A 26,493-nucleotide genomic window follows, 5' to 3' on the forward strand; every position below is an offset into this window, starting at 1 on the left:
AAACATCATCTTTTCATACTTCATCAAAGTTATCGCCTATTCTTATGGCATCAGTTATCATCTATTCATATTTCATCAAAATATCGTCTATTAATACTTCATCGAAGTTATCGTCTATTCCTATGGCATCAGTTATCATCTATTCATATTTCATCAAAATATTGTCTATTAATACTTCATCGGCAGTTATCGTCTATTCCTATGGCATCAGTTATCATCTATTCATATTTCATCAAAATATCGTCTATTAATACTTCATCGAAGTTATCGTCTATTCCTATGGCATCAGTTATCATCTATTCATATTTCATCAAAGCTATCATCTATTCATATGTCATCAAAGCTATCATCTATTCATATTTCACCATAGTTATCGTCTATTCATATTTCATCAAAACATCGTCTTTTCATACTTCATCAAAGTTATCGTCTATTCCTATGGCATCAGTTATCATCTATTCATATTTCATCAAAATATCGTCTATTAATACTTCATCGAAGTTATCGTCTATTCCTATGGCATCAGTTATCATCTATTCATATTTCATCAAAGCTATCATCTATTCATATGTCATCAAAGCTATCATCTATTCATATTTCACCAAAACATCGTCTTTTCATACTTCATCAAAGTTATCGTCTATTCCTATGGCATCAGTTATCATCTATTCATATTTCATCAAATATCGTCTATTCATATGTCATCAAAAGCTATCATCTATTCATATTTCATCAAAACATCGTCTTTTCATACTTCATCAAAGTTATCGTCTATTCCTATGGCATCAGTTATCATTTATTCATATTTCATCAAAATATCGTCTATTCATACTTCATCGAAATTATCGTCTATTCCTATGGCATCAGTTATCATCTATTCATATTTCATCAAAGCTGTCATCTATTCATATGTCATCAAAGCTATCATCTATTCATACTTCACCATAGTTATCGTCTATTCATATTTCATCAAAACATCGTCTTTTCATACTTCATCAAAGTTATCGTCTATTCCTATGGCATCAGTTATCATCTATTCATATTTTATCAAAATATCGTCTATTAATACTTCATCGAAGTTATCGTCTATTCCTATGGCATCAGTTATCATCTATTCATATTTCATCAAAGCTATCATCTATTCATATGTCATCAAAGCTATCATCTATTCATATTTCACCAAAACATCGTCTTTTCATACTTCTTCAAAGTTATCGTCTATTCTTATGGCATCAGTTATCATCTATTCATATTTCATCAAAATATCGTCTATTAATACTTCATCAAACTTATCGTCTATTCCTATGGCATCAGTTATCATCTATTCATATTTCATCAAAGCTATCATCTATTCATATGTCATCAAAGCTATCATCTATTCATATTTCATCAAAACATCGTCTTTTCATACTTCATCAAAGTTATCGTCTATTCCTATGGCATCAGTTATCATTTATTCATATTTCATCAAAATATCGTCTATTCATACTTCAGCGAAATTATCGTCTATTCCTATGGCATCAGTTATCATCTATTCATATTTCATCAAAGCTGTCATCTATTCTTATGTCATCAAAGCTATCATCTATTCATATTTCACCATAGTTATCATCTATTCATATTTCATCAAAATATCGTCTATTCATATTTCATCAAAGTTATCGATCTCTATCCAAATTTCACCATAAAAATGACATTCGACAATTTAACCCAATGAACATTTTTGGGTAAGGTATGTTTTTTATCTGATCTCTGAACAGTTACCAATATGTATGTGAAATATTCACTAAAGGGAGATAATTTTGCTAAGTTGTAATCATCCATGCTGTTACTGTATAAGAAGTAAGGATATTGAAGTTACTTTGTAGGAGTAAAGTGATAGCTTGTCATTCTTTAGTTGTCCTTGCTGTTACTGTGAAATATAAGGATAGTAAATTACTGGGAAAGAAGTTTGTCTAACCTGTAGTAGTCTCTTGAGTGAAAAACTAAAATTTTTTCCGAATTGGGCATTAAAAGAGGTGTGTTACAGGGTAAGAAATGTTTCCTACAATTTCCATAGATATAAAATCAATAAAAAAGAAAACTCTTTTCTCAATCTGATCAGTTGAAATACAATAACTTATTTTTGTAGAAATATGTATGAAATCAGTATCAATTTGATTCTCCAAAACAATTCCTTAGCAAAACATTGTGTTAATTTTTGTGTGTGTGGTTGGTAGGTTTAAGAAAATCTAAATGATGCAAAACAGAAAAAACCCACAACTATGGCCTTATCAAGGAGCTGAAGGCATGGAGATGTGACATGTCCACGTCACTGTGAGGCAAAGTGTAACATTTCAAATAAAAGTGTGGAATCTCAAATAGAACAGTCAGACAATTAAAATACCTACAATAGAACAGTCAGACAAAGTAAAACATCTAAAACAGAACAGTCAGACAAAGTAAAACATCTACAATAGAACAGTCAGACAAAGTAAAACATCTACAATAGAACAGTCAGACAAAGTAAAACATCTACAATAGAACAGTCAGACAAAGTAAAACATCTACAATAGAACAGTCAGACAAAGTAAAACATCTAAAACAGAACAGTCAGACAAAGTAAAACACCTACAATAGAACATCTACAATAAAACAGAACAGTCAGACAAAGTAAAACATCTACAATAGAACAGTCAGACAAAGTAAAACATCTACAATAGAACAGTCAGACAAAGTAAAAACATCTACAATAGAACAGTCAGACAAAGTAAAACGCAGACAAAGTAAAACATCTACAATAGAACAGTCAGACAAAGTAAAACATCTACAATAGAACAGTCAGACAAAGTAAAACATCTACAATAGAACAGTCAGACAAAGTAAAACATCTACAATAGAACAGTCAGACAAAGTAAAACATCTACAATAGAACAGTCAGACAAAGTAAAACATCTACAATAGAACAGTCAGACAAAGTAAAACATCTACAATAGAACTGTCAGACAAAGTAAAACATCTACAATAGAACAGTCAGACAAAGTAAAACATCTACAATAGAACAGTCAGACAAAGTAAAACATCTACAATAGAACAGTCAGACAAAGTAAAACATCTACAATAGAACAGTCAGACAAAGTAAAACATCTACAATAGAACAGTCAGACAAAGTAAAACATCTACAATAGAACAGTCAGACAAAGTAAAACATCTACAATAGAACATTCAGACAAAGTAAAACATCTACAATAGAACAGTCAGACAAAGTAAAACATCTACAATAGAACAGTCAGACAAAGTAAAACATCTACAATAAAAACAAGTCAACAAAGTCTACAATAGACAAAGTAAAACATCTACAATAGAACAGTCAGACAAAGTAAAACATCTAAAATAGAACAGTCAAAGTAAAACATCTAAATAGAACAGTCAGACAAAGTAAAACATCTAAAATAGAACAACTGTCAGATAAAGTTAAAACAACAGTAGAAAACAGATAAAGTAAAACACCTACAATAGAACAGTCAGATACAAAGTAAAACATCTACAATAGAACAGTCAGACAAAGTAAAACATCTCTAAACATAGAACATGACATCAGACAAAGTAAAACATCTACAATAGAACAGTCAGACAAAGTAAAACATCTACAATAGAACAGTCAGACAAAGTAAAACATCTACAATAGAACAGTCAGACAAAGTAAAACACCTACAATAGAACAGTCAGACAAAGTAAAACATCTACAATAGAACAGTCAGACAAAGTAAAACATCTACAATAGAACAGTCAGACAAAGTAAAAACAATAGAACAGTCAGACAAATAGAACAGAACAGTCAGACAAAGTAAAACATCTACAATAGAACAGTCAGACAAAGTAAAACAAATAGAACAGTCAGACAAAGTAAAACATCTACAATAGAACAACTGTCAGAAAGTAAAAACATCTACAATAGAACAGTCAGACAAAGTAAAACATCTACAATAGAACAGTCAGACAAAGTAAAACATCTACAATAGAACAGTCAGACAAAGTAAAACATCTACAATAGAACAGTCAGACAAAGTAAAACATCTACAATAGAACAGTCAGACAAAGTAAAACATCTACAATAGAACAGTCAGACAAAGTAAAACATCTACAATAGAACAGTCAGACAAAGTAAAACATCTAAAATAGAACAGTCAGACAAAGTAAAACATCTACAATAGAACAGTCAGACAAAGTAAAACATCTACAATAGAACAACTGTCAGATAAAGTAAAACATCTACAATAGAACAGTCAGACAAAGTAAAACATCTACAATAGAACAGTCAGACAAAGTAAAACATCTACAATAGAACAGTCAGACAAAGTAAAACATCTACAATAGAACAGTCAGACAAAGTAAAACGCCTACAAAGTAAAACACCTACAATAGAACAGTCAGACAAAGTAAAACATCTACAATAGAACAGTCAGACAAAGTAAAACATCTACAATAGAACAGTCAGACAAAGTAAAACATCTACAATAGAACAGTCAGACAAAGTAAAACATCTACAATAGAACAGTCAGACAAAGTAAAACATCTACAATAGAACAGTCAGACAAAGTAAAACATCTACAAAGTAAAACACCTACAATAGAACAGTCAGACAAAGTAAAACATCTACAATAGAACAGTCAGACAAAGTAAAACATCTACAATAGAACAGTCAGACAAAGTAAAACATCTACAATAGAACAGTCAGACAAAGTAAAACATCTACAATAGAACAGTCAGACAAAGTAAAACATCTAATAAATAGAACAGTCAGACAAAGTAAAACATCTACAATAGAACAGTCAGACAAAGTAAAACATCTACAATAGAACAGTCAGACAAAGTAAAACATCTACAATAGAACAGTCAGACAAAGTAAAACATCTACAATAGAACAGTCAGACAAAGTAAAACATCTACAATAGAACAGTCAGACAAAGTAAAACATCTACAATAGAACAGTCAGACAAAGTAAAACATCTACAATAGAACAGTCAGACAAAGTAAAACATCTACAATAGAACAGTCAGACAAAGTAAAACACCTACAATAGAACAGTCAGACAAAGTAAAACATCTACAATAGAACAGTCAGACAAAGTAAAACATCTCCCCTCAACATCCTCACACCACAATACCATGAAATTTTGAAAGCCTGCATCATCAGAGGTAATTGAAAGCTAACAGTATTTGTGGAAATTTGGCAGAAATGTAAGGCAAGGAGTGAAGTATTGTGTGTGTGTCTTTAACGGGAAGGTCTTTCATTTCAATTGAAATTAACTTTTATCCCCTTAAGACCTGTCGCCCACAATTTGGTCCCTTGTACTGTGAATAAACCCTTGGAAGGTGCTCAAGTATCGGTAATTCATGCAGTTCTGTTGCTGTGGAAACGTGTCATTAGCGAAGATGTCGTTGCCATGAATTGAAACCCTAGTGCTGACTGCATGCATCTTAGCTTGAAGAGGTGTCAAAAAACCTTATCTTGTGCACAAACACTAGAACCTGTACACCAGACCTCGTCATATTCACCTAACAACTAGTCATTTCCCACTTCTAATGAGGAAGGCGACAGTTGTACCCAGCTCATTAAATCTATCTGCTAGGTTAGTCGTGTTTTCTGCCTAGCTTGTCATACGACTCCTGTCCCTGTAGTTATACTCTAGACAACCAACAAGGCAGTGCTGCCAGTAACCTACGTCCAATCACTCATATCAAATATCCAGGCATGTTTCCTAGGGTATTGTATAAGTCAGTGGGATGATATCTTCACTGATACACCCAATTAAAAATCTTTCTCCCGTAATTTACAACCAGGAAGATTTCCGGGAAATTCTTTAAATAACTTGGTAATTCGGTATATTAACTAGCAAATGTTGGTTTACAAATATAATATGAAACACCTATACGGGAATTGTTTTCATTCCTGAGAAAAATACAGAATCAATCTAACAGATCTCCGAGATTCTCTTTTGGACATGAGGAAGAAACTATTTGATTAATGCAAATTAAAAATTAGACGTTGTACAACTTAATTTTGAAGAAAAAATTCACACAGAAGTTTGTTTCTAAACTAATGTTTTATATTTCGTATCAATTACGTTTTCATCGCTTCGTGTCGCAGTACAAACCTTTATGAGTTTTTTAGCATCGCTAAAAGTACATGCCTCTTGATCACTTTCTATGCACTTGACACTTATGTTCGCTCAGATCTTAATAATCTGACGTGTCTCACTAAGCCCTGACAGAAATATAATAACGTATATCACATCTCTAATGACAAAAAGTCTGAAGACAATCATGGTCATCCACATTAAAAAAACGAATGGCCGTATGAAAAGCGATGAAATTGTTGAGATATAATTGGCTAGCGAGGAAGGATATTGAGAAGTAATAGGAGTTATTAGTAATGAGTGGCGAGTACCATACAGCCGTACCGGGTACATAGATTATAATATCAGCTAATGCGTACAATTTCACGTACCATGTCAGCATCTGGTTCTCCCGTAAATTACTCTAAAATGGTTATGGAGCAGCTTGAAATTCAATCTAATCACCCTGCCAACGGGTACGTAGAAACATCTCACGAAAGCCATGCTAGCGAGTGACGGGAGGTGCGCTTCTAATTTGTCACTGATGGCAGCACCTGCGCACGCCTTTCCTTACATGTATCAGTGACATGTATAGATGTGTTTAGCAGCAGTTGAAATTCTTGTCTCTCCACTCTCCGCCATTACGGCTCCTACAGCCATATAAGGTTTCCACTCCACATCGGCTACACATTGCAATGTTTTCAACAAATTCACAAATATTTCTAATTATCATATTCTTAGAATTAAATCTTATGGCGCTTGATTTATTTTCTTTCATCACAATGGTACAAATATCAAAATAAGAAGTAATTGGACATTCTAATTTATGAAAAAACTAAATTTTTTAGGACCCAATCCTGACTGAATGTTTTTCATTTACCCTAGCTATATAGTTTCTACAAATTTCAAAGTATTAATTAGGACAAAAATTTACCTTAATTTCGAAAATGAAATTGAAATTACGATATTATCAGCTACATACCCAAACCCCAGTTATATATTTTTTTATTGTCCATGATTATCTCCAAGATCAGCTGATCGTTGTTACAATACATTATAATTATTTTGTATGATATACCCAAACCCCAGCTATATATTTTTTATTGTCCATGATTATCTCCAAGATCAGCTGATCGTTGTTACAATACATTATAATTATTTTGTAGGATATACCCAAACCCCAGCTATATATTTTTTATTGTCCATGATTATCTCCAAGATCAGCTGATCGTTGTTACAATACATTATAATTATTTTGTATGATATACCCAAACCCCAGCTATATATTTTTTATTGTCCATGATTATCTCCAAGATCAGCTGATCGTTGTTACAATACATTATAATTATTTTGTATGATATACCCAAACCCCAGCTATATATTTTTTATTGTCCATGATTATCTCCAAGATCAGCTGATCGTTGTTACAATACATTATAATTATTTTGTATGATATACCCAAACCCCAGCTATATATTTTTTTATTGAAACCAGCTATATATTTTTTATTGTCCATGATTATCTCCAAGATCAGCTGATCGTTGTTACAATACATTATAATTATTTTGTATGATATACCCAAACCCCAGCTATATATTTTTTATTGTCCATGATTATCTCCAAGATCAGCTGATCGTTGTTACAATATTTTGTATGATATACCCAATATACTGTTAATGGAGACAGGTAACAAAGGTGACCATTTATTATGGAAAGATTTAAACATGATAGCACAAGTTTTTTTCCCCACCACTTTGGGAATGTTGGCAATGGGTTTGAATTGGGAAAAATATTTGCAAAAACCAATATTAAATCATAATGAATACGGTTGTTGTTTTTTTCATTGTTTTGGGAAAAATATTTGACAAAATCAATATTTCATCATAATGAATACGATTGGGTTTTTTTCCCATTGAATTTGGAAAAAATATTTGACAAAATCAATATTTAATCATAATGAATACAGTTGGTTTTTTTCCCATTGTTTTGGGAAAAATATTTGACAAAATCAATATTAAATCATAATGAATACGATTGGGTTTTTTTTCCATTGAATTTGGAAAAAATATTTGACAAAATCAATATTTAATCATGATGAATACAGTTGTTTTTTTTCCCATTGTTTTGGGAAAAATATTTGACAAAATCAATGTTCAATCATAATGAATATGATTGGTTTTTTTTTTCTTCAATGAATTGGGAAAAATATTTGACAAATTTAATACTAAATCATAATGAATACGATTGTTTTTTCTCCTCACTGAATTGGGAAAATATTTGACAAAATCAATATTTAATCATAATGAATATGATTGGTGTTTTTTCATTGAATTGGGAAAAATATTTGACAAAATCAATATTTCATCATAATGAATACGATTGGGTTTTTTTCCCATTGAATTTGGAAAAAATATTTGACAAAATCAATATTTAATCATAATGAATACAGTTGGTTTTTTTCCCATTGTTTTGGGAAAAATATTTGACAAAATCAATATTAAATCATAATGAATACGATTGGTTTTTTCCCACTGCATTGGGAAAAATATTTGACAAAATCAATATTCAATCATAATGAATACGATTGGTTTTTTCCCACTGCATTGGGAAAAATATTTGACAAAATCAATATTCAATCATAATGAATACGATTGGTTTTTTCCAACTGCATTGGGAAAAATATTTGACAAAATCAATATCAAAGTATAATGAATATGATTGTTTATTTTCCGAGCTACTGTTACTTTTAAATTGGGGAAATTCAAAAATTGGGGGAAAAATTGAGACTTTGCCATTTGGAATGGAATTAAAATATGGCTCCAATTCTTGCTGAAAAAGTCTTATTTGTCTAAGCTCTGCTGTCCTTCTACTGATTGAAACAATTTTTTATTCTAATGATAATTAAATGGAACATATTAAATTCAATTTTTATGCTATTTTGAATCGTTATCATGTTAAATTTATGCCAAAACCATATTTCAAAATGTCTTATATGCACAATAGATTAAAATAAACTAATAAATTACTATTTCCAACTTCTGGTTCATCTCTCTAAAATTCTTCCTTGAGGCTAAAAGCTATAATATATAAGTATAGGAGGGTAAATGGCAACGGATTATAAAATAAATGATTAATACGTTGTCCTGGCAACCAATCATTGAATTTGATTTTAAAACGATTTCCAACACTTACTTATACACATTCAGACATTGCAACACAATATAACCTGTTTCTTAATAGATAAGGAAAAATGGTTAAGACATTTTTTTTTATTCTTCTTGATGTCAAAGAGCGTTGGAGGCAGCCTGAGATCACCTTGTGGAGGTCTGTCACCTCTCTCTCGTGTGTGTCTGACATCCTACAACACTCCATCAATTACATATAGCTAGCTAGGCCAGCCATAAACACTTGTTTTTCATCTCAGTGAAGGCCGTCACCCTGTCAAAGCCATAAAATTTAATTTTGCCTAAAATGTTGGATACATAAAGGGATTTTGAAAAGCTATTTCAGATTTTTTTTGAAAGGTGATGTCACACACGTACATTGTGAGCAAGCTTTCTAAGAGTTATTGGTGGTAAATCATTGTACTACAGACTTCTGTTACATCAACTTTTTCTTATCTTTAGAAATCCCGTAAATCAAGATTTTTTATAGGAAGTGATTCCTCCATATGAATATAAATAATGACTATGTAAGAGATCCAGTAATAAATAGAGAATTTTCTAAAAGACTTTGGTGACACTTGTACATCTGAGGGATACCATATACAATGGCTTACCCTGCATGTGATTCACTTCATTTAATTTCTTCAGTTACTATGCTATTTTATTTCTGCTCAGTAATAAGACATGTTCACAATTTCCATAAAAATGGACGTCTATAACAAATGATTTATGCTACTATACATGATAATTAGTGTACTCATGTACTCAATAAAATAATACCTAGCAGCTGTCTTATATCCATCCTAAACTACTGTGCCTTTATGAGTTTGGCAGGTAGTATTGATTCCAGTCATTAAAACATTTTATTGTCCAAATCAAGCCCATAGACCTCTGACCAGTCCCTCAAAAGTTACCAGTAATGATATTTAGTATTCATCAACAGAACCAGAGTTTTGATTCTACAGAATGTGGCGCCAATTTTCTACAGTAACCAAGATCGGTGCTGATTCTACAGAATGTGGCGCCAATTTTCTACAGTAACCAAGATCGGTGCTGAACCATTTCGACATCACCACTATCTTACAAGAGGCTTTACTGCTTTAAATCTTTTCTACAGAAACCGAGATTGATGGTGAACCATTTCGACATCAACACTATCAACATCACCACTTTCTTAAAAGAGGCTTTACAGCATTAATTTTTTTTTTATTGAAACTAGGATCGTTAGTGAACCATTTCAACATCACCACTACCTTACAGGAGACTTAACGGCGTTAAATCTTTTCTACAGAAACTAGGGTCGGTGGTGAACCATTTCTACATCGTCACTATCTTACAAGAGGCTTTACAGTGTCAAATCGCTTCGCCCCACATCCTCCCTGATAGGAAATAGCCAATCTATATGCTGACTAGTTTTGAGGTAACCACGTTAAATTTCACAACCGTAAAACTGCATTTGGCCATAAAACATAGGCTTGCCCTTTATCCAATAACGGAGAGTTGATGGAGGAATAATTTCTGGTTGATAGAGTCGGAGACCACCCTATGCTCCATCTCTCGTGTCAATCAGACAGCCAAAGGCGGGAGCAGGTGGAGGATTCCGTCTCGGAAATATCACCATGGAAACATATTTGGTAGGAAAATCTTTTTTCAACACATGGTGCCAAGTAAAGAGATTCCTCGTTAAATTTGGACTGAATTTATCCTCAAATGTCCACTATCATCATCTTCATTTAAAAAATCCATAACACAATCAAGTTTTAACAAGTCCTTGGACTAATGTTAAAATGTTTGTTTTAGTTTTACGTCCTATTAACAGCCAGGGTCATGTAAGGACGTGCCAGGTTTGTTGGTGGAGGAAAGCCGGAGTACCCGGAGAAAAACCACCGGTCAGCGGTCAGTACCTGGCAACTGCCCCACATGGGATTCGAACCCGCATCCCAGAGGTGGAGGGCTTGTGGTAATATGTCGGGACATCTTAACCACTCGGCCACCGCGGCCCCTGTTAAAATGTCCTTGTAAGATGTGCTAGTATATATGGAATGCAAAGTATACTGGAAATTTGTCTAACATTACTGAATGTAGTTTATTAATAAAACCTTTCATCAACACAATTCTGTGATGTTAGACGCAGCACTTCTAGTGATAATGCTTTTCAAAAAGCCACTAATGGAGAAAAAACAACATTTAATGCAAATCTATCAAACTATGAACCACTTTATTTCCTAAAAATGCTGAATGATTGTTTAAAGAAGTGCAATATATATTTTCAAAAGCAAAATAAAAATGTCATTTTTTTGCAAAAACAATCCAACTAATTTGTAGCTATGATTAAAGGATTTAAGTTTTGTCATTTTTTCCCCATTAGTTTTGTTCTAGCTACCTTTGCCTACAGGCTATTTTTACACCGTTGTCGTGCCAATATTGGAGGTAATAGTCTCTGTTATTGCACCATCTCCATGTCACCCTTCGTGTAAGTCGTTATTACAAAAATGTCAGACATTACCCCGCTAGAAAGCAAACACATAAATAGGTGAAATAGTTTCATATAGAATCCATCTATTTGGCCATCGTTTTGGCCCTGAAGCAGTTTCTTGGTCCTCCCTTCGGAGAAATCCAGAAAAATGACCGACACTATATCCTGAACACAAAACTTAATGAGATAACATGGTTTCCTGTGAAGCTAGAAGCAAAGCTGAAATTACTGGGGATAGAATATGGCTTTCCGGAATTTCCTATGGGTGCGGAAAACATCTCCGGAAGGAAACCATCGCCATTGAAGCTAATTAAAAGTCAGTGATCCTCTATGTCCTGAACAAGTTTATAACTAGTGCTGAAACATTAGCAAAACACCACACAACATAAAAAACATCGGCAGCTCCCATATCAGGACTTGTACACTCAGGTGGCAATGTGCAGGCATGTCAACAACAACAAAAAAACACTTGGACACAATAACTTGAGTACAGTAAAGACTACATTTGGTTTCTCAACACAACTAAACAGCAGATAGGCTACCAAAAAGTTCAAACTTGGTTTCCAGAACACAATCTTGGACACAACATATAGTACCAAAACCTGGACAAAACAAAGTACCAAATCCTGGACAAAACAAAGTACCAAAACCTGGACACAAAATAGTACCAAAACCTGGACACAACATAGTACCAAAACCTGGGCACAACATAGTACCAAAACCTGGACACAAAATAGTACCAAAACCTGGACACAACAAAGTACCAAAACCTGGACACAACATAGTGCCAAAACCTGGACACAACATAGTACCAAAACCTGGACACAACATAGTACCAAAACCTGGACACAACATAGTACCAAAACCTGGACACAACATAGTACCAAAACCTGGACATAACATAGTACCAAAACCTGGACATAACATAGTACCAAAACCTGGACATAACATAGTACCAAAACCTGGACACAAAATAGTACCAAAACCTGGACACAACATAGTACCAAAACCTGGACACAACATAGTACCAAAACCTGGACATAACATAGTACCAAAACCTGGACATAACATAGTACCAAGACCTGGAAACAACAAAGTACCAAAACCTGGACACAACAAAGTACCAAAACCTGGACACAACATAGTACCAAAACCTGGACACAACATAGTACCAAAACCTGGACACAACATAGTACCAAAACCTGGACACAACATAGTACCAAAACCTGGACACAACATAGTACCAAAACCTGGACACAACATAGTACCAAAACCTGGACACAACATAGTACCAAAACCTGGACATAACATAGTACCAAGACCTGGACACAACATAGTACCAAAACCTGGACACAACATAGTACCAAAACCTGGACACAACATAGTACCAAAACCTGGACACAACATAGTACCAAAACCTGGACACAACAAAAGTACCAAAACCTGGACACAACATAGTACCAAAACCTGGACACAACATAGTACCAAAACCTGGACACAACATAGTACCAAAACCTGGACACAACATAGTACCAAAACCTGGACACAACAAAGTACCAAAACCTGGACACAACATAGTACCAAAACCTGGACACAACATAGTACCAAAACCTGGACACAACATAGTACCACCTGGACACAAATAGTACCAAAACCTGGACACAACAAAGTACCAAAACCTGGACACAACATAGTACCAAAACCTGGACACAACATAGTACCAAAACCTGGACACAACATAGTACCAAAACCTGGACACAACATAGTACCAAAACCTGGACACAACATAGTACCAAAACCTGGACACAACATAGTACCAAAACCTGGACACAACATAGTACCAAAACCTGGACACAACATAGTGCCAAAACCTGAACACAACATAGTGCCAAAACCTGGACACAACATAGTACCAAAACCTGGACACAACATAGTGCCAAAACCTGAACACAACATAGTGCCAAAACCTGGACACAACAAAGTACCAAGACCTGGACATAACATAGTACCAAGACCTGGACACAACATGGTGCCAAAACATGGACACAACATAGTGCCAAAACATGGACACAACATAGTGCCAAAACCTGAACACAACATAGTGCCAAAACCTGGACATAACATAGTACCAAGACCTGGACACAACATGGTGCCAAAACATGGACACAACATAGTGCCAAAACCTGGACACAACATAGTGCCAAAACCTGGACACAACATAGTACCAAAACCTGGACAAAACAAAGTACCAAAACCTGGACATAACATAGTGCCAAAACCTGGACACAACATAGTACCAAAACCTGGACACAACATAGTACCACAACCTGGACAAAACAAAGTACCAAAACATGGACACAACATAGTGCCAAAACACGGACACAATTTAACAATTTTTCTGTCTCACAAATATCAGATTTGTTTTTTGGAAAGTGTACTACTATTCACTTTAAAATTATAGTTTGTAAAGTAGGTCTATCACTTTTTTGAAAACCTGACATTGAAGAATCTGCAAACCTAAAGGCCAGCTGGTACAGAGTTAAACGTCATCAATACAAATTCTAATATCAAATAATTTAAGCATCAGAAAAAATGTCTTAGCGAAGAAAAATCACTCAATTGCCCAATAACAACAACCTACTAGTCTCATGTCTTAGTGAAATAAAACAGAACCTTCTAGGGCGACATGTCAGATCCCCTCGCGTCTTCCTTGCGGATGTAAAATGTCTTCCTAAAAGCCAACTCCGACATTTAATTTCAGTTTGCACATGGCCTTTTAGGTAAAGTATCGCCTGTACACACTTACCAATTTCTCAGAAACTCTAAACGGATGAGTTTTGTTGAATTAAGAGTTTATGCTTGTCAACAAAGGCTTAGAAGATTGATTCAAAACCCTACTAGACTTGAATAATGATTAACTTGAAAAAAGAAAAGAGACAATAAGAAAATTAATGCACATTATTTTTTACTATGATTATTCCTCTTCAATATTTCAATTTCAAAGAGAAAGTGCAACACTAAAAACATAATGCATTGGTTGATTTATTTCCCTATGGATTTGGCCATAACTACCCGCCACACACCTATCACTGGCTAGGGACTAAGTCAGCCACAAGTACATGCATGTCACAGGAAATGTTGAGGATTCACTTCTCCAGATTAAATTTCAGTCATTTCAGAAAGGAGCATTGGAGTTTAATGTCTTACTGCTATAGTCATGCAGATATGGCAAGGCAGTAGCTGTTTTGTAACATGATATTTGATTGGCTGCTAGTTTTGCACGAGCATCATGGGATTTTCCTTAAACAAGAAAGATTTAGTGTCACAATGTTCTGCGTAATAGACAGTTGTGCCATTTATAGGGTTACCATGGGAACAGCCTTCGCAAGTTTATCTATCCAGCAAGTGCCGATCCATCTGATCATGTCTGTCCTCTTCCACTAAACGAGGCTCCATTGTCTTAAGATGCATCGCTCATATTGTGTTGCTCTCACACGTACCTCTGTCGTACCAGTATTACGCTATATTTGTCAGGGGAGTTTGCAAATGTTGCCACCTCAATCACTTATACAACCTATCCAATATATTTACAATCGGAGAGCATTATCGAAAAAAGGACACATAACTTTGGTTTCATTCGATTCAAGGTTTTAAATTGAATTTTTGCTATATTCAAATTAATTGATGATAATTATATTATACAAGAAAGACAGTCTGATGGATTTGAACAAGTTGGGAGTCAAAGTGTTTCCTCTATATATAGGTCTACATAAACAACTTCAAGGTCTGATGGCAGTTTAAAAATAAAAAAATGTATAATTCAAATAAATATATTGCAGATTTATATGATTTTTTTGTTCAATAGAAATTATAATTCAAATTAAAGTAACAATTTCATTAAAAAGAATATTTTTTTCTATCATTTTGAAGTTTATAGAAGCAGTGTCTTGAAGTATTGATATAGAAATAATAAAGAAATCCTATTTTCCGGCTAACCAATCCATTTGGTAGGAAGCCCCAGAAAGGATGGTCACAGAAGCCTGTACACAGTACAGACTAAGGTGGCCACACTTAAACAGCCAAACGAGAATTTCCTTCTCGACCAATTCATTATAGCTACCAAGTAAAAATCTTTGTCTCAATTAACAGACATCTAACACGATTAATTCACGAAGCCGTAAGAGTTGACTTCCAATTGCGGCAACACGAAGAAGATGCCTGCTAACTTTAATGGAAAAGCAGAAAAAATCTGCTCCGATCTCCATTTGTAAGGTACGTTAACGACGGTCGTGGTAATGGGTTTTACAGCGCCACCTACGGTCGTCTGTCCAGGAGGCAAGTAGAGGACCAATCACAAACTGCCCAGCAACTTAATCACATTTTACACGTAAATATCACAATGGTCAAAACATGTCACTGACTTCTAGAATATGAAAACAATATAATGGTATGTTCCGTAGATAATGGTTTACTGATGTATGTAAACATTAGGTTTGTTCTTTTTTTTTGTTATATCATGTTTTATTTAGTATTTATGTTACTATTTTTTAACTTCATAGGGGTATGAAAGAAATTTTGTTTGCAAACTGTGTGAATCAGCATAGCTCATTCTCACAAAAAATTGCAAGCAAAAATTTTCATACTTCTATGAACCTAAAAAATAGTTACATCGAAGCTTATAATTAGTTTTTCAGACTACTTAATAAAATAAAATACATTTAAATGTACGATTTCATTGATTTTCCAATAAATTATTTTTTTTCTTTATATATGCAATGTCGATGTCTCTATTGTGACGTCATGATTACATCAGATTTTCGCGCCATTGTTCGAATTTTTCTTCGTAGTATACAAAGAAAATGAATCTGCAAGTCCAAGAGTTGGATTTAGTATGAAAACAAATAAAAATCAATTATTTTTGACTTACCTCAAAACTTTTAATTTTGATAGTAATTCCTCAGCTAAAGAATTATGTTAGATTATCTCCCTTTGCTGTCAATTTTGACATTTGTTTTATCAAAATTGAACAATAATTCACTATTTACCAGCACAAACAAGTAGTTTTGACATATTCAATACTATTGTAGAAAACAAAAACTATAAGTAAAAAAAAACTTTTTTTAACAACAGAATTTTAGATATGATTTTAGCTTTACTTGCTTTCTACAACAGTATTGAATACACTCTCTGTTTATCAGACCTTGTCCCAATGTTACAAATTAAGGCTGAAGATGGTAAATGATGTTTGAATATGATGCAATGGAAGGAATTATAAAGAAGCTCTTACAGTGAGGAAAAGTCTGAAACATGTCAATAACTACACGTAATACAGGTAAGTACAAATAAATAATGAAAAGGATAAAAAAAACAAAGAAAGATAAAATATTAACTCTGTGATAAATAACAAAAATGATTGAAAACTGACCGTGAAGTAAATAGTAGTGTAGACAATTTATTTTCAATGTTGCTGACAAAATATTTCCACCAGACTTTAAAAATATATAATTGTAAAACATCAATCAGCCTGCTTTTATAGCAGACGTGATATCAGACACAAACTTTTTCATCATCCACATTCTGCAATAATGAAATACATCCCCAACATCCTTTATATGTGATACTGCTTATACCTGAGCAACAAACATTTATGTTTTCTAGAATTGCATGATCTAATGTCCATCCCTAACACAAATTGCCTGAATATTGATTTTTTATACGTGTCTTTCATTTATATATCTTTTCTTCCAATCTGAAAATCTATCCGGATTTAGATAAAGGTAATGTCAGTGCAAATCCCAGACAGGTCCAGATTTAGCTCTGGTGGAAATTGCATCCTCTGGTCCTCAACATCATATCACGCCAGAAAATAACCGGAGAAAAATAACACAAGTTATCCTGCCTCAAGAACAAAACCTTGCCTAATTGGATGTTATTAAGTCGCTGTGATGAGAACTCTTTTGTGCGAGGAGGAAGTGTCTCCCCGGGGTCTATCATACCGTACACACTTCTTCCTTTCAATTAGAGAGTCAATTATCCCATTTTCTAACGTACCCCAAACCAGAGATATTACTTGAGAGCTACTACATAATGTGCTGGCTTCAACACGCCTCTTTGTTCACTGTCAAGTCCCCTTAATTATATCGTTGTGTAGATCATATATATACATATCACCTACCTCAATCACAGACAACACCTTTTCACTCCGCGACAAATCAAGTCCTGATTACCTGTGACCTATATTTTAGTTACACAATTAAGTTACCTTCTGAGAAGGACTGAAATGATTTCCATTCAAGGAAACATTGAAAGGTGATTAGGGTAATTGTGTTAATCTGTAAAGACACATGAGGCACAGATTGTATTTCAACAGGATCTTTTAAGTCCTTCTATGGTCTTATACCTGTATTGATGCTTTAAGGATAGCATTTGGTATTGTGTATAATATTTCTTTCCTACGGGTAAAACCAATGAACAATAAATATGTAAAATGTTTGGAATAGTTTGTTTTTCAAGTCTCTTTAATTGTCTTATTTTACAACATTTTGATGGCTAGTATATAAAACTTTATATATGTTGGATATGAAGGATAAGTGAATGTGCTATATACCTAACATGTAATATGTAGTAAAGGGGATTACCGCAGTAAATTGTTCCCCGACTATCCCTTAAAAAAAATGCTCTTATACGTGCATGGGCATTATTATTGAAATTTCCTCAATATAAAACTGTTTGTAACAATATATCAACTCCCATCTAGCATAGCAAATTGAAAAGGCTGGGTCATCATAGTATCCAAACTACCTATAAGTGGCAGAATATAGTACATTTACGTTTATTATTGAAGTTACTACTCAGTAATTTGTTCCCCTATAAGGACATTATAGACCATGCCTGGTTTCCTTAAAAAAATTAACCCCGCCCCTTCTCCCCAACTTATATACGATGCATGGGCATTTTATTATTGAAATTTCCTCAATAATCACATCCCACATGGTTTCAGAGAAAAGTCTGGAAATACCAAATTGAATTAGCAACTATCGATAAGATTGCTTTCAACTCCCGATATTTAACCAAAAATGACCCATTTTGTAATTGTAAATGAAATTGCAATGCTATACTGCATGGATATCAGATGTGCCCACCCAACGATACTAACCACATAAGTGTATTGGAAATAGCCAATTGCCCCATTGACCCCCGCCGCAATCTCCCCCCGTGGGGGTCATCCTAATTTGTGTGACAAATTTGTAATATTTGCTACCAAACACAAAAAATGTATGCCCACAATATATAGTGCTTTCTCCATACTCGTATACCAACCACTCTGGCAACAGTCGATGCATTAAAGGCAGCTCATGTGTCAGCATTTTTCATTGACAAAAAATGTTACATGGATCTCGTAACAATATATCAACTCCATCAGCAGCAATAAGGCTCTCTCATAGTCCCCATTTGAAAAATGGAAACTCCACCAACCACTCTGGCAACAGTCTAAAATGCATAAAAAAAAAAAATTGCATAAAAAAATCTCATAAAATCTAGCTAAATAATGATATTGTTTTTTAGGGAAAATAAAAATTCATTGAAACAGCTACTCCTCCTTAAAAATCAAAGTTGCATCAATGCAACCACAATCCTATAAATGTATATATCATTTATTATGCAGTATCTTGTAAGTATCATATAAAAGACAAAACACTAATTAGTGCTCTATTATGAATCCTTCATTTAATCACCAGATTAAAACTGCGATATTTCTACACCTGTAATACTCACTCAGCTGGATCAAATGGTACGCTGGTGTCAAGCATGTGTTCCAAGGCCGACAAGAAACTGCTGGCTGTATCTCGGTCAAGGCTGTAACCAAATATAATAGAGTTATCTCCCCATAACAGTGTTCCATCAAAACAATGGCTGGAGGCCACATTTTTCAAACTGAAACCTGGATTGCATGAATTATAAACATGGTTTATACTAGTTATAATGATTAAAATACCATGATTATAAAAGAAACATGAAGTTGAGCAAAGTTTTTACTAGAACCGATTTTCAAACACATGATACTGACAGGAGAAAACTCAGTGTTTGTACATCCTAACATGGGTAATCCCTCCAGAGAAGGAATATAATCCAGAGAGAGATTGGATGGATTATCAGAGTATCCGAGTCTTAGACTAGGAGGGGTATACTGTTCTGGTTATGCTCATGAAATATCAAAGAACGCATGTATATTAAAACTGTTTTGAGATAAAATCTACTGGACATGAATCAGAGTTGTCTCCTCTTGATCGCTGGTATTCTTTGTTATGGTGTTTCCTTGATGTTACATTAACTTAGAAAAAAACAATTCATACAAATATAAAAAAAAAAAAAACCTGCACCACCAATTATAAATGAAATCAGACATTTAACTTTTGATCAAACAATTCTTAAACATCAAACATCTTAAATTTTGTGAAGAGAATAAAAATGTCATCGAGCATTCATTTTATACCTTTGGAAATCAAACATGTGTATGCTGTCATTAACTAGTTATGATTTGATATTAATGATTTGATGGCTTCTGTATGACAGAAATAGCACTCACTGTTTAGTGAATTCCACAAATGCATAGTCAGTATTGACGATATCATTGACATTGGGATCGTCAACTTGTGACGCAGGTTCAGTATCAGGTTTGGCCGGATCAACGCTCTTCTTGTCTGAAATTCAAATTAATTCAGTAAACAGATGAAAATATTTAAAATATATTTTTTGAGTTTTGCATGACTTGGAAATATGGTTTCATTTTCAAAAATATTTTTAGAGTTTTGCATGACTTGGAAATATGGTTTCATCACGTAGAAAATTCATATTTTGTAGATTTTCACACCATTCATATTGTGTTACATGTATCTGGCAAAGCTATGTATTATGTATTAAGGAAAGGACTTTGGTGACCATCCAATCAAATGAAGGTATCTTTGGCTTTAAATAGGCAATTAATTATTATCTTGAACAATTGTCTGCAACACAAGTATTCAAGAAATTTTGAAAAAGCTTTTTTAGTGGATGCCATTTTCTAGTGTCGCCCTGTTTAGATCAAAGTAACCTTGTCCTCAACTATCATTCCAGTGAGTTCAATTTTCAGGACAGTTCTAACCTGGACTGAGTTTCTACCGACCCTATCACCCGTAATTGACATTTTAATGGCCAAACCATTATTAATGTCTGGGTAAAATCTCCATCAATATACACACAAATAACACGAGGATATTAGTAAAGTCTCATCAAAATATCGGAGCCAGACTAAACCTAATTATATAGCATTAGATTTACATTTAAACGAGGCATTTAAGCTACCAAAACAGGGTTTCCCCCTATCATACAGTTAAAATGAAAGTAAATATTAACACACTATACAGCCTATCTATAAACATTTTATCAAGACATCTTAGACACCCGGTAAAAGATGTTTTACATTTAAAATGTCTGCTCACTACTTGCTTTTTAAGGCCTGTAGCATATTGTCTCGCATGTGAGTTGGCGACATTATGAAACCATTAAGGTGTAATGGGACTCATTCACATACCATGTGATACCCGTTAACATTTGTGCGGGACTATTGTTTCTATTGGTGATGAAATGACGTCAAATGACGTTATCGCGGGATAAAGACATTTCACGAGAAGATTACAAAAAATTACGTTCCATCACCACTGGAGATACTAGTCCCGCACAAACGTTATCGGGTATCACGTGGTACGTGAATTAGTCCCATTCGACCACCTTCTTCAATGACATTATGTAACCATTATGGTGTAATTCGGCTACCTTTATTAATGACATTATGTAACCATTATGGTGTAATTCGGCTACCTTTTTTTAATGACATTATGTAACCATTATGGTGTAATTCGGCTACCTTTTTTTAATGACATTATGTGAACATTATGTTGTAATTCGGCTACCTTTTTTTAATGACATTATGTAACCATTATGGTGTAATTCGGCTACCTTCTTCAATGACATTATGTAACCATTATGGTGTAATTCGACTACCTTTTTCAATGACATTATGTAACCATTATGGTGTAATTCGGCTACCTTTTTTTTTAATGACATTATGTAACCATTATGGTGTAATTCGACTACCTTTCTTCAATGACATTATGTAACCATTATGGTGTAATTCGACTACCTTCTTCAATGACATTATGTAACCATTATGGTGTAATTCGGCTACCTTTTTAATGACATTATGTAACCATTATGGTGTAATTCGGCTACCTTTATTAATGACATTATGTAACCATTATGGTGTAATTCGGCTACCTTTTTAATGACATTATGTAACCATTATGGTGTAATTCAGCTACCTTTTTTAATGACATTATGTAACCATTATGGTGTAATTCGGCTACCTTTATTAATGACATTATGTAACCATTATGGTGTAATTCGGCTACCTTCTTCAATGACATTATGTAACCATTATGGTGTAATTCGGCTACCTTTATTAATGACATTATGTAACCATTATGGTGTAATTCGGCTACCTTATTAATGACTTGTACCATTATGGTGAATTCGGCTACCTTTATTAATGACATTATGTAACCATTATGGTGTAATTCGGCTACCTTTTTAATGACATTATGTAACCATTATGGTGTAATTCGGCTACCTTTTTTTTAATGACATTATGTAACCATTATGGTGTAATTCGGCTACCTTTATTAATGACATTATGTAACCATTATGGTGTAATTCGGCTACCTTCTTCAATGACATTATGTAACCATTATGGTGTAATTCGGCTACCTTCTATTCAATGACATTATGTAACCATTATGGTGTAATTCGGCTACCTTTATTAATGACATTATGTAACCATTATGGTGTAATTCGGCTACCTTTATTAATGACATTATGTAACCATTATGGTGTAATTCGGCTACCTTCTTCAATGACATTATGTAACCATTATGGTGTAATTCGGCTACCTTTATTAATGACATTATGTAACCATTATGGTGTAATTCGGCTACCTTCTTTAATGACATTATGTAACCATTATGGTGTAATTCGGCTACCTTCTTCAATGACATTATGTAACCATTATGGTGTAATTCGGCTACCTTTATTAATGACATTATGTAACCATTATGGTGTAATTCGGCTACCTTTTTAATGACATTATGTAACCATTATGGTGTAATTCGGCTACCTTTATTAATGACATTATGTAACCATTATGGTGTAATTCGGCTACCTTTTTCAATGACATTATGTAACCATTATGGTGTAATTCGGCTACCTTTTTTAATGACATTATGTAACCATTATGGTGTAATTCGGCTACCTTTTTTTAATGACATTATGTAACCATTATGGTGTAATTCGGCTACCTTTATTAATGACATTATGTAACCATTATGGTGTAATTCGGCTACCTTTATTAATGACATTATGTAACCATTATGGTGTAATTCGGCTACCTTCTTTCAATGACATTATGTAACCATTATGGTGTAATTCGGCTACCTTTATTAATGACATTATGTAACCATTATGGTGTAATTTCGGCTACCTTCTTCAATGACATTATGTAACCATTATGGTGTAATTCGGCTACCTTTATTAATGACATTATGTAACCATTATGGTGTAATTCGGCTACCTTTTTAATGACATTATGTAACCATTATGGTGTAATTCGGCTACCTTCTTCAATGACATTATGTAACCATTATGGTGTAATTCGGCTACCTTCTTCAATGACATTATGTAACCATTATGGTGTAATTCGGCTACCTTCTTCAATGACATTATGTAACCATTATGGTGTAATTCGGCTACCTTTTTAATGACATTATGTAACCATTATGGTGTAATTCGGCTACCTTTTTAATGACATTATGTAACCATTATGGTGTAATTCGGCTACCTTTTTCAATGACATTATGTAACCATTATGGTGTAATTCGGCTACCTTTTTTAATGACATTATGTAACCATTATGGTGTAATTCGGCTACCTTTTTTTAATGACATTATGTAACCATTATGGTGTAATTCGGCTACCTTTATTAATGACATTATGTAACCATTATGGTGTAATTCGGCTACCTTCTTCAATGACATTATGTAACCATTATGGTGTAATTCGGCTACCTTTATTAATGACATTATGTAACCATTATGGTGTAATTCGGCTACCTTTATTAATGACATTATGTAACCATTATGGTGTAATTCGGCTACCTTCTTCAATGACATTATGTAACCATTATGGTGTAATTCGGCTACCTTCTTCAATGACATTATGTAACCATTATGGTGTAATTCGGCTACCTTTTTAATGACATTATGTAACCATTATGGTGTAATTCGGCTACCTTTTTAATGACATTATGTAACCATTATGGTGTAATTCGGCTACCTTCTTTAATGACATTATGTAACCATTATGGTGTAATTCGGCTACCTTTTTTTAATGACATTATGTAACCATTATGGTGTAATTCGGCTACCTTTTTTAATGACATTATGTAACCATTATGGTGTAATTCGGCTACCTTCTTCAATGACATTATGTAACCATTATGGTGTAATTCGGCTACCTTCTTTAATGACATTATGTAACCATTATGGTGTAATTCGGCTACCTTTATTAATGACATTATGTAACCATTATGGTGTAATTCGGCTACCTTCTTTAATGACATTATGTAACCATTATGGTGTAATTCGGCTACCTTCTTTAATGACCGAGCCGACCATTATGGTGTTAGGAACCTCATTATGGGCTACACCATCTCTGACTCCATTGCTGATAATTTTCTACCTTTTCATTGTCATGTCATGTAACATTATCTTCATTGGTACTTCTTAATGAATTATGAAGCATTTCTGCTTCCATAGTTCTATTGAAATAAAAATTATGTGTAATTCTCCATGTTCAAAATTAAATATGAAATACATTTCTTCATGACATTAATGTAACCATTATGGTGTAATTTTCCCTATACTTATCCATAGGCAATGACATTATGAACCATTGTTTGGTGTAATCGGCTACCTTTTTTTAAAACATTATGAAAGAACATTATGGTGTAATATCGGACAACCTTCTTTAATGACCGAGCCGACCACAGGTATAGCCAAGGGACACGTTTGTCCACACTGTAGGGGGGCTACCACCCATCTCTGACTCATTAGCTGATATGATTTTCTCCTCCTCATTGTCCACTGTCCCTGTCTTCTTCTTCATTTTTTCTAGTGAATTAAGAAGCATTTCTGCTTCCAAAGTCCTTATTGAAATAAAAGTAAATGACATCCAATCTCCATGTTCCAAAATAAATATGAAAATACATTTAATTTAAAATTAATTTAACATATTGGATCCCTATAACTTATCCAAGTAGCTGCACTTGAGACAATCACGGTTTCCATAATAGGCCTCAAAACTCGAAACATCAAAATGGAAAGAACATATTGTGAATCTTCTTCAATGAAACTCAGTCCTTAAACAAAGCCAGATATACAAAAGTAATATAATTCACTCTTAAGTTAGCAAACTATTTTACAAAGGGGACATAACTCTTTGTTTTAATTAAAGGTACAGAACACTTAACAAAAATTCTACAGAAGTGGGTGTGTCGCCTGCACAGCAGTTTCAAACATCACAAAAAATAGTTATTTACAGTTGAAAATATTGTTGATAACTAATTGAACTTATTAAGTTATCAAGTCCTGTTACTCTTGCAAATATTGACAGATTTTGACCAGTATCAAATCCATCTGAAATCTCATTGATATAAAGCATTACACATAATTTGGTTGAAAACGGATAATAAATACAAAAGTTATTAAGCAGAAACCAAGAAATTGTCTGTTTTGACAATTTTAAAGTCCTGTAACTCTTGCAAATATTGACGGATTTTGACAATATATCAAACTCATCTATGATCTCATTGATAAAAAGCTTTATACCAAGTTTGGTTGAAATCGGATAATAAATACTTAGTTATCGCACAGAAACTGTTTTCCGGACGCCACCAACACTGATATCGTCACTGACATGTGATACCTTTGTGTCACACTTGCGTTGCATGCAACACACAAACAATTAGTCTAAACTGTATTCGCCGTAATTAGTGTAATTATTAGTGTCCCTCCCATCTTCTGGAGAAAACATTTAGGTTAAATAAATGCTTCCATATTATAAATTTGACTATGTTTTAATACGGGGTACTTGTGATGTTAATCATATCAACAAATTTGTACCCTTTATCACACGAACGTGTGAGCCTTTCACATTTGAATCATGGCATAATAAAGAATGTGTAGCAAAGGAAGGAAGGCATGCATGGTTACTCTAATAGATGAATGTACCAATTGAGCATATGAGCAAAGAGAGAGTTAAATATGGCTGACTTTTTAAAGAGTTTTTTCTTCCACAACTTACATTTTGACTCCCATTGGCCCGTTTGTTACAATTTTTTAAGCGCCCTAAGTACTATAATTACAGAAAATAATTCTCTTAATCTTTAAAGTTACAATTAAGCACTTTCGACACATATGGGGACACAAGTCCCTAAATGAAAATGTTAATTCGGTCTATAACATAAAAGGGACATAACTCTGACATCAAAAGGGACATAACTCTATTGTCCAAAATGAACTATTTGATACAAAATATTGTTTTCACTTATTAAAATGCATATCAATAAATAAAAAGATGATACATCATTTGGGTTCAATATAATATAA

At 33.6% G+C, this 26,493-nt stretch overlaps 1 protein-coding gene and 1 long non-coding RNA gene across 3 annotated transcripts in view; both read right to left on the reverse strand.

Moving 5' to 3' along the window:
- Nucleotides 1-19,157, reverse strand: part of LOC138316456 (receptor-type tyrosine-protein phosphatase N2-like) — a 117,751-nt gene extending 98,594 nt beyond the window's left edge. Inside the window, exons 1-2 of the mRNA XM_069258151.1 lie at nt 19,142-19,157; nt 19,054-19,089 (exon numbers count right to left, since the gene is read on the reverse strand). Of these exons, the coding sequence (XP_069114252.1) occupies nt 19,054-19,089; nt 19,142-19,157 (52 nt within the window). The remainder of the gene's footprint in view (nt 1-19,053; nt 19,090-19,141) is intronic.
- A 355-nt stretch (nt 19,158-19,512) lies between these two features.
- LOC138314569 (uncharacterized) lies at nt 19,513-24,901 on the reverse strand. 2 transcript variants are annotated; one of them, XR_011207394.1, is made up of 3 exons: nt 24,849-24,901; nt 20,325-20,439; nt 19,513-19,594 (listed from the first exon to the last, which is right to left on the reverse strand). It is a non-coding gene; the product is annotated as an uncharacterized lncRNA (long non-coding RNA). The 2 variants fall into 2 exon arrangements; XR_011207395.1 differs by lacking the exon at nt 24,849-24,901 and adding an exon at nt 24,477-24,500.
- Nucleotides 24,902-26,493: the final 1,592 nt, after the last annotated feature.

The sequence above is a fragment of the Argopecten irradians genome, chromosome 2 (genome assembly GCF_041381155.1).
Source record: "Argopecten irradians isolate NY chromosome 2, Ai_NY, whole genome shotgun sequence".
Taxonomy (NCBI): Eukaryota; Metazoa; Mollusca; class Bivalvia; order Pectinida; family Pectinidae; genus Argopecten; species Argopecten irradians.